The following is a 16034-nucleotide window of genomic DNA, read 5'->3' on the forward strand; positions in this document are numbered from 1 at the left end:
CATGAACACAGAGACATAGACTGATCTGTACATGAACACAGAGACATAGACTGACCTGTACATGCACACAGAGACATAGACTGACCTGAACATGAACACAGAGACATAGACTGATCTGTACATGAACACAGAAAGATAGACTGATCTGTACATGAACACAGAGACATAGACTGATCTGAACATGAACACAGAAAGATAGACTGATCTGTACATGAACACAGAGACATAGACTGATCTGTACATGAACACAGAGACATAGACTGACCTGTACATGGACACAGAAAGATATAAGAACATCTGTCTCTTCTTCCTCCACAGTCTGGCCCCTGCCTCTGAGAACAAGCTGAGGCTCCACTACCGCAGGGTGCTGAGGAACAGCGCTGACCCCTATAAGAGAGCCGTCTACTGTCTCATAGGCAAATGTGACATCAGTGACAACCACGGAGAGGTAGCAGACAAGACTGAAGACTACCTCTGGGTCAAGGTACTGAAATAAATATTATAAAATATATAGTATATCTACCTCTGGGTCAAGGTACTGAAATATATATTATAAAATATATAGTATATCTACCTCTGGGTCAAGGTACTGAAATATATATTATAAAATATATAGTATATCTACCTCTGGTTCAAGGTACTGAAATATATATTATATTATATCTTCTTCTGGGTCAAGGTACTGAAATATATATTATATCTACCTCTGGGTCAAAGTACTGAAATATAGATTATAAAATATATATTATATCTACCTCTGGGTCAAGGTACTGAAATATAGATTATAAAATATATAGTATATCTACCTCTGGGTCAAGGTACTGAAATATAGATTATATATTGTATATCTACCTCTGGGTCAAGGTACTGAAATATAGATTATATATACGTATATCTACCTCTGGGTCAAGGTACTGAAATATAGATTATAAAATATATAGTATATCCACCTCTGGGTCAAGGTACTGAAATATAGATTATATAGTATATCTACCTACCTCTGGGTCAAGGTACTGACATATATAGTATATTATATCTACCTCTGGGTGAAGGTACTGAAATATTATACTTTATTTATATATTTTATATATTTTTTCTGTCTGGTTTCAGTTGAACCAGGTGTGCTTTGATGACGATGGAAACAGCTCTCCTCAGGACAGACTCACCTTGCCTCAGCTCCAGAAACAACTACTGGAGGACTACGGTAACTGGTCTGTCTGTCTCTGTGTCTGTCTGTCTGTCTGTCTGTCTGTCTGTCTGAAATAATCCTCTATGAACTCCCTGCTGAACTCTCTTGCTCTTAAATGGAAACTCAGGATGGAAGGGTTTTTTCTGTGATAAGCTGATGAAAATAATGTTCTATGAAGAGAGGGAGGGAGGGAGGGAGGGGGAAGTAGCGAGTGTGAGAGAAAGGGGAAAGGAGTGAGTAAGTAAAAGAGAGAAGTAGAGAGAGGATGTATCTCTGCCTGCCTGTCTGACCTTTCTGCCTGGATGATGAGCAGCCACCTCAAACTGAACCTTTGCAAAGCGGAGTTACTTCACCTGCCGGCTGAATCCTCCCCGCTGACTGACCTTTCCATCACAGTGGAGAATTAGAGTTAGAGGACTAATGTTGGTCCAGTTAGAGGACTAATGTTTGTCCAGTTAGAGGACTAATGTTGGTCAGTTAGAGGACTAATGTTGGTCCAGTTAGAGGACTAATGTTGGTCCAGTTAGAGGACTAATGTTGGTCCAGTTAGAGGACTAATGTTGGTCCAGTTAGAGGACTAATGTTGGTCCAGTTAGAGGACTAATGTTGGTCCAGTTAGAGGACTAATGTTGGTCCAGTTAGAGGACTAATGTTTGTCCAGTTAGAGGACTAATGTTTGGTCAGTTAGAGGACTAATGTTGGTCAGTTAGAGGACTAATGTTTGGTCAGTTAGAGGACTAATGTTGGTCCAGTTAGAGGACTAATGTTTGTCCAGTTAGAGGACTAATGTTGGTCAGTTAGAAGACTAATGTTTGTCCAGTTAGAGGACTAATGTTGGTCCAGTTAGAGGACTAATGTTGGTCCAGTTAGAGGACTAATGTTGGTCCAGTTAGAGGACTAATGTTGGTCCAGTTAGAGGACTAATGTTGGTCCAGTTAGAGGACTAATGTTTGTCCAGTTAGAGGACTAATGTTGGTCAGTTAGAGGACTAATGTTTGGTCAGTTAGAGGACTAATGTTGGTCCAGTTAGAGGACTAATGTTGGTCAGTTAGAGGACTAATGTTTGGTCAGTTAGAGGACTAATGTTGGTCCAGTTAGAGGACTAATGTTGGTCCAGTTATAGGACTAATGTTTGTCCAGTTATAGGACTAATGTTGGTCAGTTAGAGGACAGGGGAGGAAACTAACTTTTTGGCTTACCAGCCAACTGGCGAGTATCTGATTTTTTTTACCAGACAAACTGATTTTTTACCAGCCCAAAAAAATCGCTAATTGTGATAATTACTTCTTTGTATGTCTTTGTCTAAATTGATTTTCAATCATAGTAAAAATCACACCGTGTCTCTACTCTTTAAAATATTTATTAGCATAAAACATTAATAACAGTCTCTACTCTTCACAATATTAGCATACAACATGTATTAATCACACTGTCTCTACTCTTCAAAATATTAGGATATCACATATTAACATGAAAGAGGGAACTATTCTGGACTGGGTTGGGCTGAACTAGGCAGTGAAAGATGCTGGGCTGGACTGGACTAGGTTGGACTGGTCTAGGTTGGACTGAGTTGGGCAGTGAAAGAACCAAGCATTTCACTGTAATGTAATAGCTAAATAAAACAACTTGACTTGTTACATTTGCACTCTGGTTGTATGCCAAATGTATTCTGGTTGTACTGTACTTGTGCTGTAAGATGACAATACATTGGAACCGAATCGACAACGCTAGGGGTTCAGCAGGTGTATTCTGAATGCCAAGTATGACAACATCACCGTTGTGAAGGGCATATGGGCGAGTGGTGATATGGGGGGAAACCCGGTAATAATAAAATGTCACTCGGCTGCATTTAAGCAAAGCCGCTCAGTATAGTCCACTATGTTGAACGCGCGTTATGGTAGCTTGTTACATGCTAGGTAGCTAGCCGGCTAATGCTGGTGCCTGGTTGACTCGTCATTCTCATCCGACTCGAAGGAGAACGTCGTGTGCTGTTGTTCGCCCCCATGTCAGACCGCACTGATATCCGAAAGCGACGACACTACATGCAATTATTTTCATCCACTGATGTGTTTTTGTCTAAGTTTGTCTACGTTGTCAAGCCGGTGGCAGGAGTCTGTAGGTCCGCGCGCAGTGATCTGTCCACTTCCCCTAGATGGGCGGCATCTTCTAGAAAATGAGTGTTCATTGGAGGAGCTTAGAGCGCATCTGTACAACGATGATGTTCATTGGTTATGGTTGGATTGAGGCGCAAATGGGAGGAATCAAGGGGGGAGTCAGAGTTCGGCTTGTGCCAGTGAGCGAATCAGCAGATTGCAGAATGATTTTTTTGTTTGTTTTGTAATTACAAGTACTCGCCAGACTGGCGAGTGCTCTTCATGAATTACTCGCCAAACGTAAAAAATACTCGCATTTGGCGAGTAAAGTGGCCTAATTTCCTCCCCTGTTAGAGGACTAATGTTGGTCCAGTTAGAGGACTAATGTTGGTCAGTTAGAGGACTAATGTTGGTCCAGTTAGAGGACTAATGTTGGTCCAGTTATAGGACTAATGTTTGTCCAGTTATAGGACTAATGTTGGTCAGTTAGAGGACTAATGTTGGTCCAGTTAGAGGACTAATGTTGGTCAGTTAGAGGACTAATGTTTGGTCAGTTAGAGGACTAATGTTTGTCCAGTTAGAGGACTAATGTTGGTCCAGTTAGAGGACTAATGTTGGTCCAGTTAGAGGACTAATGTTGGTCCAGTTAGAGGACTAATGTTGGTCCAGTTAGAGGACTAATGTTTGTCAGTTAGAGGACTAATGTTTGTCCAGTTAGAGGACTAATGTTGGTCCAGTTAGAGGACTAATGTTTGTCAGTTAGAGGACTAATGTTTGTCCAGTTAGAGGACTAATGTTGGTCCAGTTAGAGGACTAATGTTGGTCCAGTTAGAGGACTAATGTTGGTCCAGTTAGAGGACTAATGTTTGTCAGTTAGAGGACTAATGTTTGTCCAGTTAGAGGACTAATGTTGGTCCAGTTAGAAGACTAATGTTGGTCCAGTTAGAGGACTAATGTTTGTCCAGTTGGAGGACTAATGTTGGTCCAGTTAGAGGACTAATGTTGGTCCAGTTAGAGGACTAATGTTGGTCAGTTAGAGGACTAATGTTGGTCCAGTTAGAGGACTAATGTTGGTCCAGTTAGAGGACTAATGTTTGTCCAGTTAGAGGACTAATGTTGGTCCAGTTAGAGGACTAATGTTGGTCCAGTTAGAGGACTAATGTTGGTCCAGTTAGAGGACTAATGTTTGGTCAGTTAGAGGACTAATGTTTGTCCAGTTAGAGGACTAATGTTGGTCCAGTTAGAGGACTAATGTTTGTCCAGTTAGAGGACTAATGTTTGTCCAGTTAGAGGACTAATGTTTGGTCAGTTAGACTCGAGGACTAATGTTTGGTCAGTTAGAGGACTAATGTTTGGTCAGTTAGACTCGAGGACTAATGTTGGTCAGTTAGACTCGAGGACTAATGTTTGGTCAGTTAGAGGACTAATGTTTGGTCAGTTAGAGGACTAATGTTTGGTCAGTTAGAGGACTAATGTTTGTCCAGGTCAGGGCTACGGTGCTCTTATCCAGTGCACAATGTTCACATCTGCAAAGCACATAAGTAGCACTGGTCCCACCGGTCCAGAAAGAGAGAAAAGAGAGAGAAACAAAGAGTAGAGAAATAGATGGAGAGAGGGAGAAAAAGGACTGCAGAATGGAGAGAGAGAGAGAGAGAGATGAGGGAGAAAGAGAGCAGACCAGGGCTCTAAGGTCTTGTATCCACTTGGGGCGTGTCCTATTCTGCTGATAAGATCACACCATGGCATTCTCTCTCTCTCTCGCTCTCTCTCCCTCCTTTTCACTACATCTCGTCTCTCTTTTCCTCTCTCTTCCTCTACACCCTAATTTCTCCCTATTTTTTGCTGTCTCTGCCCTAGCTACACCTGTGCCATGACTCAGTCATTTTATATAATTCCTCTCTCCCTCCCTCTCACTATCTGTCTCTTCCTCTCTCTCTCTTCCCCTCCCTCTCCATCTCTCTCCCTCACTCTCTCGCTCTGTCTCTCCCTCTCTGTCTCTATATCCCCCCTTCCCTCTTCCCCTCTCTCTCCTCCCTCACTCTGTCTCTCCATCCCTCTCTGTTTCTCTCTCTCCCTCTTCCCCTCTGTCTCTGTCTCTCTCTCCCTCTTCCCCTCTCTCTCTGTCTCTCTCCTCCCTCTTCCCCTCTCTCTCTGTCTCTCTCCTCCCTCATTCTCTCTCTCTCTACCCTTCCCTCCCTCCCTCTCTCTGTATCTGTTAGTGTCAGATAAGGCAGTGAAACGGCTGACGTGGTCCACTCTGCTGTATTCCTGAGCCTGACTGCAGGGATTAAGATTTTAATTAAAAAGTAAACTTGATGATGAAGTCTTTCCTGCCAGAAAGAAAATGTTCCATAGTAACTGCTGCTCCTATAGTATAAACAGACTTCACTGAGCTCCTATAGTATACACAGACTTCACTGAGCTCCTATAGTATAAACGGACTTCACTGAGCTCCTATAGTATACACAGACTTCACTGAGTTCCTATAGTATAAACAGACTTCACTGAACTCCTATAGTATAAACAGACTTCAGAGTTCCTATAGTGTAAACAGACTTCACTGAACTCCTATAGTATAAACAGACTTCATAGCTCCTATAGTATAAACAGACTTCACTGAGCTCCTATAGTATAAACAGACTTCACTGAACTCCTATAGTATAAACAGACTTCACTGAACTCCTATAGTATAAACAGACTTCACTGAACTCCTATAGTATAAACAGACTTCACTGAACTATAGTATAAACAGACTTCACTGAGCTACTATAGTATAAACAGACTTCACTGAGCTCCTATAGTATAAACAGACTTCACTGAACTCCTATAGTATAAACAGACTTCACTGAACTCCTATAGTATAAACAGAGTTCATATAGTATAAACAGACTTCACTGAGCTCCTATAGTATAAACAGACTTCACTGAGCTCCTATAGTATAAACGGACTTCACTGAGCTCCTATAGTATAAACAGACTTCACTGAGCTCCTATAGTATAAACAGACTTCACTGAGTTCCTATAGTATAAACAGACTTCACTGAGTTCCTATAGTATAAACAGACTTCACTGAGCTCCTATAGTATAAACAGACTTCACTGAGCTCCTATAGTATAAACAGACTTCACTGAGTTCCTATAGTATAAACAGACTTCACTGAACTATAGTATAAACAGACTTCACTGAGCTCCTATAGTATAAACAGACTTCACTGAACTATAGTATAAACAGACTTCACTGAGTTCCTATAGTATAAACAGACTTCACTGAGTTCCTATAGTATAAACAGACTTCACTGAGTTCCTATAGTATAAACAGACTTCACTGAGTTCCTATAGTATAAACAGACTTCACTGAGCTCCTATAGTATAAACAGACTTCACTGAACTCCTATAGTATAAACAGACTTCAGAGTTCCTATAGTATAAACAGACTTCACTGAGCTCCTATAGTATAAACCAGGGGTAGGCAACCCTAGGCACGCGTGCCTGCATAGGCACGCAGGGGAATTTGCATAGGCACAGGGGGCAGCAGTAAAAAATAAAATAAAAAAATAAATATATAATTTTTTTTTTTTTTTTTATATTATATTGAAATATTTTGCACTGTTGTCGCATTTATCTTGTTGAAATCCTCCCACAGGTTCTTTTTACTACCACATATTTAATTGAGACCCTTTATTTGTTTATTATTTCAATTTAGCTGGAAATACATTGCTACATCATTCAGTAACATTTGCAGATCCTTATAACAAAAACATTATTACGGTCACCGTTGTGACCAGTGGGATTAATCAACAAATTTTATTATTTATTTTTCTATTTCATTGAACATTGCTCATGTTAAAAGCCATTTTTTTTACTCAAAATGTGAGTATTACCAAGTCAACTTGTGTTCTTAAAACAATGACAATAAACATAGTTTTATTAGGTTGAAATAATGTGGTTGTGTACTTATTTTTCTGTTAACTTATTATGGATTGAAAACTGAAAACCTTAATGCACAGTAACTGAACTCAATATTTTTAAGTTCTGGTAACTTATTATTAATTTTTTTTTTACAGTGTAGTCTTGCGATCAATCAAAACTTATTTACACGATATACCTCACATTCACCCTCCATTCACATCCTGGTGTTCTCCTGGTGTTCTCCATTAGGCCTGTAGGTGGAGCTATGACAGCACACGTACAGTACACACACCGATGGTATGTGATGTGTCCAAAAATGAATGGGCAAATGTGAGTGAAATGGTCGCACTGTATGCAGCTGTTTGTCTGCATTGCACCCCCCCCCCCCCCCCCCAACTCAGATTTAGGGTTGATACAACCATCATAATAATATTGTTAATAATAACAATAACAATAATGATGTAATAATGTAAAAATTATCATTAAAAATACCTGATTATGAGAAAAAAAATTACGATGCATGGAATATTGTTGAGGCACACTAGTTACAACTATATTTCAAACAGGCACTCCATGTCAAAAAGGTTGCTGACCCCTGGTATAAACAGACTTCACCGAGTTCCTATAGTATAAACAGACTTCACTGAGTTCCTATAGTATAAACAGACTTCACTGAGTTCCTATAGTATAACAGACTTCACTGAGCTCCTATAGTATAACAGACTTCACTGAGTTCCTATAGTATAAACAGACTTCACTGAGTTCCTATAGTATAAACAGACTTCACTGAGTTCCTATAGTATAAACAGACTTCACTGAGTTCCTATAGTATAACAGACTTCACTGAGCTCCTATAGTATAACAGACTTCACTGAGTTCCTATAGTATAAACAGACTTCACTGAGCTCCTATAGTATAACAGACTTCACTGAGCTCCTATAGTATAACAGACTTCACTGAGTTCCTATAGTATAAACGGACTTCACTGAGCTCCTATAGTATAAACAGACTTCACTGAACTCCTATAGTATAAACAGACTTCACTGAGCTCCTATAGTATAAACAGACTTCACTGAGCTCCTATAGTATAAACAGACTTCACTGAGCTCCTATAGTATAAACAGACTTCACTGAGCTCCTATAGTATAAACAGACTTCACTGAGCTCCTATAGTATAAACAGACTTCACTGAGCTCCTATAGTATAAACAGACTTCACTGAGCTCCTATAGTATAAACAGACTTCACTGAGCTCCTATAGTATAAACAGACTTCACTGAGCTCCTATAGTATGAATAGACCTAACTGAATGAATGTGTATAATAAAGTCTTTAATTAGTATGTAAAGTAACAGTGAACATCAGTGGTTCTGAACATGGGCTCCAGGGAGTCTTTCACAGGAGTTAAAACAACGATTCCTCTTCCTGTTTCCTCCACCAATCACATGACTTGTTTCTTCTTCTCCCCCCTCGTCCCACAGGGGAGTCCCACTTCTCGGCGAGCCAGCAGCCCTTCCTGTACTTCCAGGTGTTGTTCCTGACGGCCCAGTTCGAGGCAGCCGTGGCCTTCCTGTTCCGCGTGGAGCGGCTGAGGAGCCACGCCGTGCACGTGGCCCTGGTGCTCTACGAGCGGGGCCTGCTGCTCAAGTCTTCTGGACAGAGCGCCCAGCTGCGTGAGTAGTAGTGCTGTCTCTATGTCCTGTATGAACTGTGAGTAGTAGTACTGTCTCTCTGTCCTGTATGAACTGTGAGTAGTAGTGCTGTCTTTATGTCCTGTATGAACGGTGTGAGTAGTAGTACTGTCTCTATGTCCTGTATGAACTGTGTGAGTAGTAGTACTGTCTCTATGTCCTGTATGAACTGTGTGAGTAGTAGTACTGTCTCTATGTCCTGTATGAACTGTGTGAGTAGTAGTACTGTCTCTATGTCCTGTATGAACTGTGTGAGTAGTAGTACTGTCTTTATGTCCTGTATGAACTGTGTGAGTAGTAGTACTGTCTTTATGTCCTGTATGAACTGTGAGTAGTAGTGCTGTCTTTATGTCCTGTATGAACTGTGTGAGTAGTAGTACTGTCTTTATGTCCTGTATGAACTGTGAGTAGTAGTGCTGTCTTTATGTCCTGTATGAACTGTGTGAGTAGTAGTGCTGTCTATGTCCTGTATGAACTGTGAGTAGTACTGTCTTTATGTCCTGTATGAACTGTGTGAGTAGTAGTACTGTCTCTATGTCCTGTATGAACTGTGTGAGTAGTAGTACTGTCTTTATGTCCTGTATGAACTGTGTGAGTAGTAGTACTGTCTTTATGTCCTGTATGAACTGTGTGAGTAGTAGTACTGTCTCTATGTCCTGTATGAACTGTGAGTAGTAGTACTGTCTTTATGTCCTGTATGAACTGTGAGTAGTAGTACTGTCTCTATGTCCTGTATGAACTGTGTGAGTAGTAGTACTGTCTTTATGTCCTGTATGAACTGTGTGAGTAGTAGTACTGTCTTGTCTTTATGTCCTGTATGAACTGTGAGTAGTAGTACTGTCTTTATGTCCTGTATGAACTGTGAGTAGTAGTACTGTCTTGTCTTTATGTCCTGTATGAACTGTGTGAGTAGTAGTACTGTCTTTATGTCCTGTATGAACTGTGTGAGTAGTAGTACTGTCTTTATGTCCTGTATGAACTGTGTGAGTAGTAGTACTGTCTTTATGTCCTGTATGAACTGTGTGAGTAGTAGTACTGTCTTTATGTCCTGTATGAACTGTGTGAGTAGTAGTACTGTCTCTATGTCCTGTATGAACTGTGAGTAGTAGTACTGTCTTTATGTCCTGTATGAACTGTGTGAGTAGTAGTACTGTCTTTATGTCCTGTATGAACTGTGTGAGTAGTAGTACTGTCTTGTCTTTATGTCCTGTATGAACTGTGAGTAGTAGTACTGTCTTTATGTCCTGTATGAACTGTGAGTAGTAGTACTGTCTTGTCTTTATGTCCTGTATGAACTGTGTGAGTAGTAGTACTGTCTTTATGTCCTGTATGAACTGTGTGAGTAGTAGTACTGTCTTTATGTCCTGTATGAACTGTGTGAGTAGTAGTACTGTCTCTATGTCCTGTATGAACTGTGTGAGTAGTAGTGCTGTCTCTATGTCCTGTATGAACTGTGTGAGTAGTAGTACTGTCTCTATGTCCTGTATGAACTGTGTGAGTAGTAGTACTGTCTTTATGTCCTGTATGAACTGTGTGAGTAGTAGTACTGTCTCTATGGCCTGTATGAACTGTGTGAGTAGTAGTACTGTCTATGTCCTGTATGAGCTTATAAAAAGGGGACATACGGTGTTATATACCGTAATTCCTCTAATAGTAACCGGGTCTCAAATACAAGCCGGGTCTCTATTAATGGCCGGGTGCGCTCTTGAGCTAAGCAATTATAAGCCTAATACAAGCCGGGTTACTAATATACTGAGCTGCATACTGAGCTAGTTACTTGATTTCACTTTGAAAACGTTGAAATGACCAGTGACCACCTGTAATTGCACTGTTTACTATTTCATACAGTACTTGGTTTCAATAAATGAACCCAGTACATTTTACTGGGTTCAAACTGACACAAAATGTTGATTTATTCATTATGATCCGTTTGAAAATTTGAAATATAGGCCTCCCTCTTATACAGGCCTCCTCCTAATACAAGCCTGGTACCCGCTACAGTTGAAACAAATACAAGCCGGGGTTACTATTAGAGGAATTACGGTATTCTATATTATTTATATATAATGTATGTTGTTCCCAGTGAGCCAAGAGGCGGGAGACCCTCCCATGGTGCGTAGACTCAACTTCATCCGCCTGCTCATGCTCTACACTCGCAAGTTCGAGTCCACAGACCCGCGAGAGGCCCTGCAGTACTTCTACTTCCTACGGTAAGAACAGGATTCGCGCAAGGTCCTTGAAGTGCTTAACTCAATCAGCGTCAGAGGGATATGTGTAATGTGTGGGTAAAAGGCCAGCATTCTAAAGTATAGGAATACGTGGCGGTGTTTGCAGGGATATAACTATATTCTATATTATAGCTATGGATACAATACTATGGCCCATTTGACATCGAGTATCTATCGTTCAATGTGTGAAAAATAAATAAAAAAATCATCCATACATTCTCGTTTTTATACCGTGGTGAATATAAATAAGTATGGTTTTAGAGCAGTCTAGGGTAATTCCTGGGAGGCTGGTAATAGCCCGCAACGTGTATTATACTAAATGCATTGGCGTTCCGTTCCTACACACGCTACAATAAAAAAATCGAATGCATATGATAGGTATTATGTTCCATCATGAATGCATGAAAGGGTCGCCATTCCAAGTATTGATGTCCATTGTGTCGCCAACATAATCCACCACAAAACACGGATCTGGAGTATTTGATTGTTCTCAATCCGAGCGCTATAACCGCTCGGCCTGCCCGGAGAAAAATAGCCGACCCGGACCCATATAATCGACGCACAGCCCAAGACACAGAGTTTCAAAGGGTGCTCGATACCGCTGCCTGGTAGGATGCGGCCGGTATTGCACTTTTGCGATTTCAGACTCATTCCCTATGATAACACCAGGCTCCCTGGATGGATAATGAATGGAAATATCGAATAAAAGAAATAACGATGAAAACCCGACTTTTCTGCATCGACGAGTTAACCCGACTTATCTCGGGTCTGGCGTCCAATGAGTGCTTGATTTATTTTTTTGATCCAATTTTTCTCATTTTCTATTTTCTCCCCTCCCAATTCCATTGTGCCAATTCTTCCCTCCCCTGCCTTGAACGTTGCTCGCATATGCCCCCCACTGGCCGGTTGTAGGGAGGATAGAAGCCTTGCATCACGTGTCCCCTCCGGTACACGAGGAGGCAGCCTCTCACATCTTTTCACCTGCCAGCGCGGACTCTCATTGGCGAGGTGTAACGTGTGGGAGGCTCACACTACCCCCGCCATTTCCTGTCTCTGCTGTGCAGTAGTGTTGTCACGATACTGGAATTTCTAACTTCGATACGATACCTTAAAAAGTAACGATATTCGATACCATTTTCGATACCACGGGGAAAAGAATTTAATCTTAAAATGTAAATTTCTTTATTAAATTTTTTTTTTTAAGCTTTTGTTGCTGGTCGATTCTCCTCACGTTCTCTCTGGTATTATAAGAGAAGAGAAATATAACACTTTTAAAACCCTTTGTTTCTCTTTAGATCAGACATTTAAAAATAACTAAATTATCGAATCGAATCTTAGAAATTAAGTAATGTTAATAGTACTTTGCTTGAGAACTTTATTAACAGATTGCAGAATGGGTACAATACAGTACGGCTCTATACAAAACAACTGCCAAGAGGATGCAGACCAGAAAAATACTTTAATCTTGTTTACATCGGGGTCCCCCATTTTCAATTCACCAGGAATGCGTGTTAAGCATAACAGCATCTAAGTTAATTTACTTCTGACCATTATAGTCAAAGTATTTTCCTATGAACTGAAACTCATAAGATCACATAAGGCTAGCATCATTGGCGTTCAGTTACAGCTATATTGGCCAACGTTAGCCAGCCAGCTACTGCACTACGAACTTCCAGCCAGCTAGCTGGCTACCCCAATCCACAACAGCCAGCCAACCGTACAAAATACAGTCTCAGCCAATCACATCGATTTGTACAGTTAGTTGGCTCCACTCCATTGTGAATTAAAAGGTGCAGCCAGCACAGACCGTATTAGCTACTAGCTAGCTACAGTTGCTGGGTGGCTAACGTTAACTAGCTGCAAAAACAAACTCCAATGGTGGTATCAGCCGTTGATATGAGCCATCAGTAGCTAGTCAGCTACGTAACGTTAGACAACGCCTCATGCTTTTAACTAAAGTGAATAGTTTACTGGGCCATTTTCAAGTGATGTTGAAAGAGGAGCTGCACTCTTGCTCTCTTCAGAGCGAATGAGAGATGTTGACACTAGACGGGTCTGCCGCGCTACGAGGGCCATTTCATAGGAAGGATAATAATGTTGATCTAGCGTTGATTTCAGGAAGATTCGATAATCAGCCGCAAAATTACAAAGTGTTTTTTGTGTATTCCACTAAAGGGCTATTATTGCGTCTTTCTCTGGAATTACTAGAAATCACAAACTATACTCGTATTCAAAACGGTATAAAACGGATATGTACCGATGAAAAAACTATCCGTTTTGTACATGTTGACTGCAAGCAACTCACTGATAATCGACGAGTGTATTAGACCCATAGCCATAATTTAAGATATATTTTAAGCACTCGCAAATCTCCCAGTCCTCCCATTGATTAAAGCAGTGGCGCTCTAGCGCCCTCTCGCGCACTTAAGCATGGCGGTCAATGAGTTAAAGTGTAACTAATTGTCAGAAATTGGTTTTAAGCCATGAATATCGGATCTGATATATTTTTCTATACACATTTTTTTTTTATGAGAAATAGTGCTTGGAAAAGTACTTGAAAGTCCTTGAATTTCACTTGGCAATGTCTGTGGGAACCCTGTAAGAAGTACTACATGCTACACACACAACTCATACACACATAGACATCATCACACATGACATGTAAAAATTATGTCCGGCAGCGTGGCTACATGAGTAGAGCTCCGGACTCAAGCCCCGGTCAAGGCTGTTGTCGGAAAGTGGTGTTGTTGTCCAGCAGGGGGCACTCTGTCCTCTGGACTAGTCAGTAATAATGCCCCTGTTACGGTGATGGGGACACTGTACAGCTGCGAGTGCCGTCCTTCGGATGAGACGCTAAACCGAGGTCCTGACTGAATCGCGGTTGTCAAAGAACCCTATCGCAAAGAGTAGAGGGTTCCCCGACGTTCCTGGCCAAATTCCCAATCAGGTCTCTGACATCAAGGCCACCTAATCACCCCTTCCCCTTAATTGGCTGATATCAATCCCTGTCTCCTGAGCCGTTCAGCCATTGTGTAGTGTGATGTGTGCCTGGTGCCAGTGTATGGCAGCCATTGAGCCTGCATAGCCCATGGTTGGCTGCTACCAGTGGTGGTGAAGGAGGCAATTTCCACCCTACATTGTATGTACAAGGTGCATCAATAGTTAGGTGAGTGAGTGTTGAACAAAGTGTCTCTTTAAACATCAGTGACCCAGATTCTCACTTCTCTGCTTTTATTAGCTTAGACAGGAAGCACGGTATGACCTAATACGGTAAGAAGGAAGGAGGGAAGGTAGTAATGACCTAATAAGGTAATATAGAAGGAAGCTTGTAATGATCTAACACGGTAAAATAGAAGGAAGTTAGTTATGAAAAAATGCAGGTAACATGTGTTGTATTTCATATATAAATGTGTTGTCTTTGATATAAATGTGTTGTCTTTGATATAAATGTGTTGTATTTCATATATACATGTGTTGTATTGTATATTAATATAAATGTATTTTTTTATATAAATGTGTTGTACTTGTGTCTCCAGGAACGAGAAGGACAGCCAGGGAGAGAACATGTTCATGCGTTGTGTCAGTGAGCTGGTCATCGAGAGCCGGGAGGTCAGTCACACCTGGTGTTGGTGTTGGTGTGGAGGCTGGTGTTGGTGTGGAGGCTGGTGTGGGTGTGGAGGCTGGTGTGGGTGTGGAGGCTGGTGTGGGTGTGGAGGCTGGTGTGGGTGTGGAGGCTGGTGTGGGTGTGGAGGCTGGTGTTGGTGTGGAGGCTGGTGTGGGTGTGGAGGCTGGTGTGGGTGTGGAGGCTGGTGTTGGTGTGGAGGTTGGTGTGGAGGCTGGTGTTGGTGTGGAGGCTGGTGTGGGTGTGGAGGCTGGTGTGGAGGCTGGTGTTGGTGTGGAGGCTGGTGTTGGTGTGGAGGCTGGTGTGGGTGTGGAGGCTGGTGTGGGTGTGGAGGCTGGTGTGGGTGTGGAGGCTGGTGTGGGTGTGGAGGCTGGTGTTGGTGTGGAGGCTGGTGTGGGTGTGGAGGCTGGTGTGGGTGTGGAGGCTGGTGTGGGTGTGGAGGCTGGTGTTGGTGTGGAGGCTGGTGTGGGTGTGGAGGCTGGTGTGGGTGTGGAGGCTGGTGTTGGTGTGGAGGCTGGTGTGGGTGTGGAGGCTGGTGTTGGTGTGGAGGTTGGTGTGGAGGCTGGTGTTGGTGTGGAGGCTGGTGTTGGTGTGGAGGTGGGTGTGGAGGCTGGTGTTGGTGTGGAGGCTGGTGTTGGTGTGGAGGTGGGTGTGGAGGCTGGTGTTGGTGTGGATGGATGAATGCCTTCCATGTTCAGTCTAACCTTGGGTTTGGAAAAAGCAGAACAAAATGAAAAGGATTTCAAGTTAAACGTACGCTTCCTTTGAGTGAAGGGGTTTAAGGATGTAAATCTATGTATGTATGTACAGTATATGGGTGTCCTTGTTGTGTGTTTTTAATAAGATACGTTGTGCTATGTAAACCAACAATAACAATGTTCTCCGTCTCTCTGTAGTTTGACATGTTGTTGGGGAGGCTGGAGAAGGATGGCAGCAGGAAGGTACAGTCGCTTTCTCCTTTCATCACATTAACTCTTGTCAGTTTGCTTCCAGCAAGAAGCTGCTGGTATGAAAATACATCTGTCTCTGTCTCTCTCTCTCTCTCTCTCTCTCTCTCTCTCTCTACCATGGTCTCTCTATTCCTCTTCCTCCCTTTCTCTCTCTCTCTCTAGCTCTCTCTCTCCCTCTAGCTCTCTCTCTCTCTAGCTCTCTCTCTCTTCTGTGACTTCAGACTGTATCTTGTTTATGCCTCCATTGTTCTGTCCAGTTCTATTCTGTATGAAAGTTCTTGATGACTATGGATTTCAGCTAAAGCTGATCAAACGTCTATGATGTTTAACCACTTGACCACTTTAATCACTCCTGT

General features: G+C 42.0%; 1 protein-coding gene across 1 annotated transcript in view; it reads left to right on the top strand.

Annotated features, from left to right (window-relative positions):
- Nucleotides 1-16034, top strand: part of nup93 (nucleoporin 93) — a 101626-nt gene that overhangs the window by 82288 nt on the left and 3304 nt on the right. The window contains exons 11-16 of the mRNA XM_084335343.1: nt 319-484; nt 1111-1204; nt 8669-8860; nt 10962-11088; nt 14643-14715; nt 15625-15669. Coding sequence (XP_084191469.1) covers nt 319-484; nt 1111-1204; nt 8669-8860; nt 10962-11088; nt 14643-14715; nt 15625-15669 — 697 coding nt within the window. The remainder of the gene's footprint in view (nt 1-318; nt 485-1110; nt 1205-8668; nt 8861-10961; nt 11089-14642; nt 14716-15624; nt 15670-16034) is intronic.

This window comes from Notolepis coatsorum, assembly GCF_963971535.1.
Source record: "Notolepis coatsorum genome assembly, chromosome: 18".
NCBI classification, from domain to species: Eukaryota; Metazoa; Chordata; class Actinopteri; order Aulopiformes; family Paralepididae; genus Notolepis; species Notolepis coatsorum.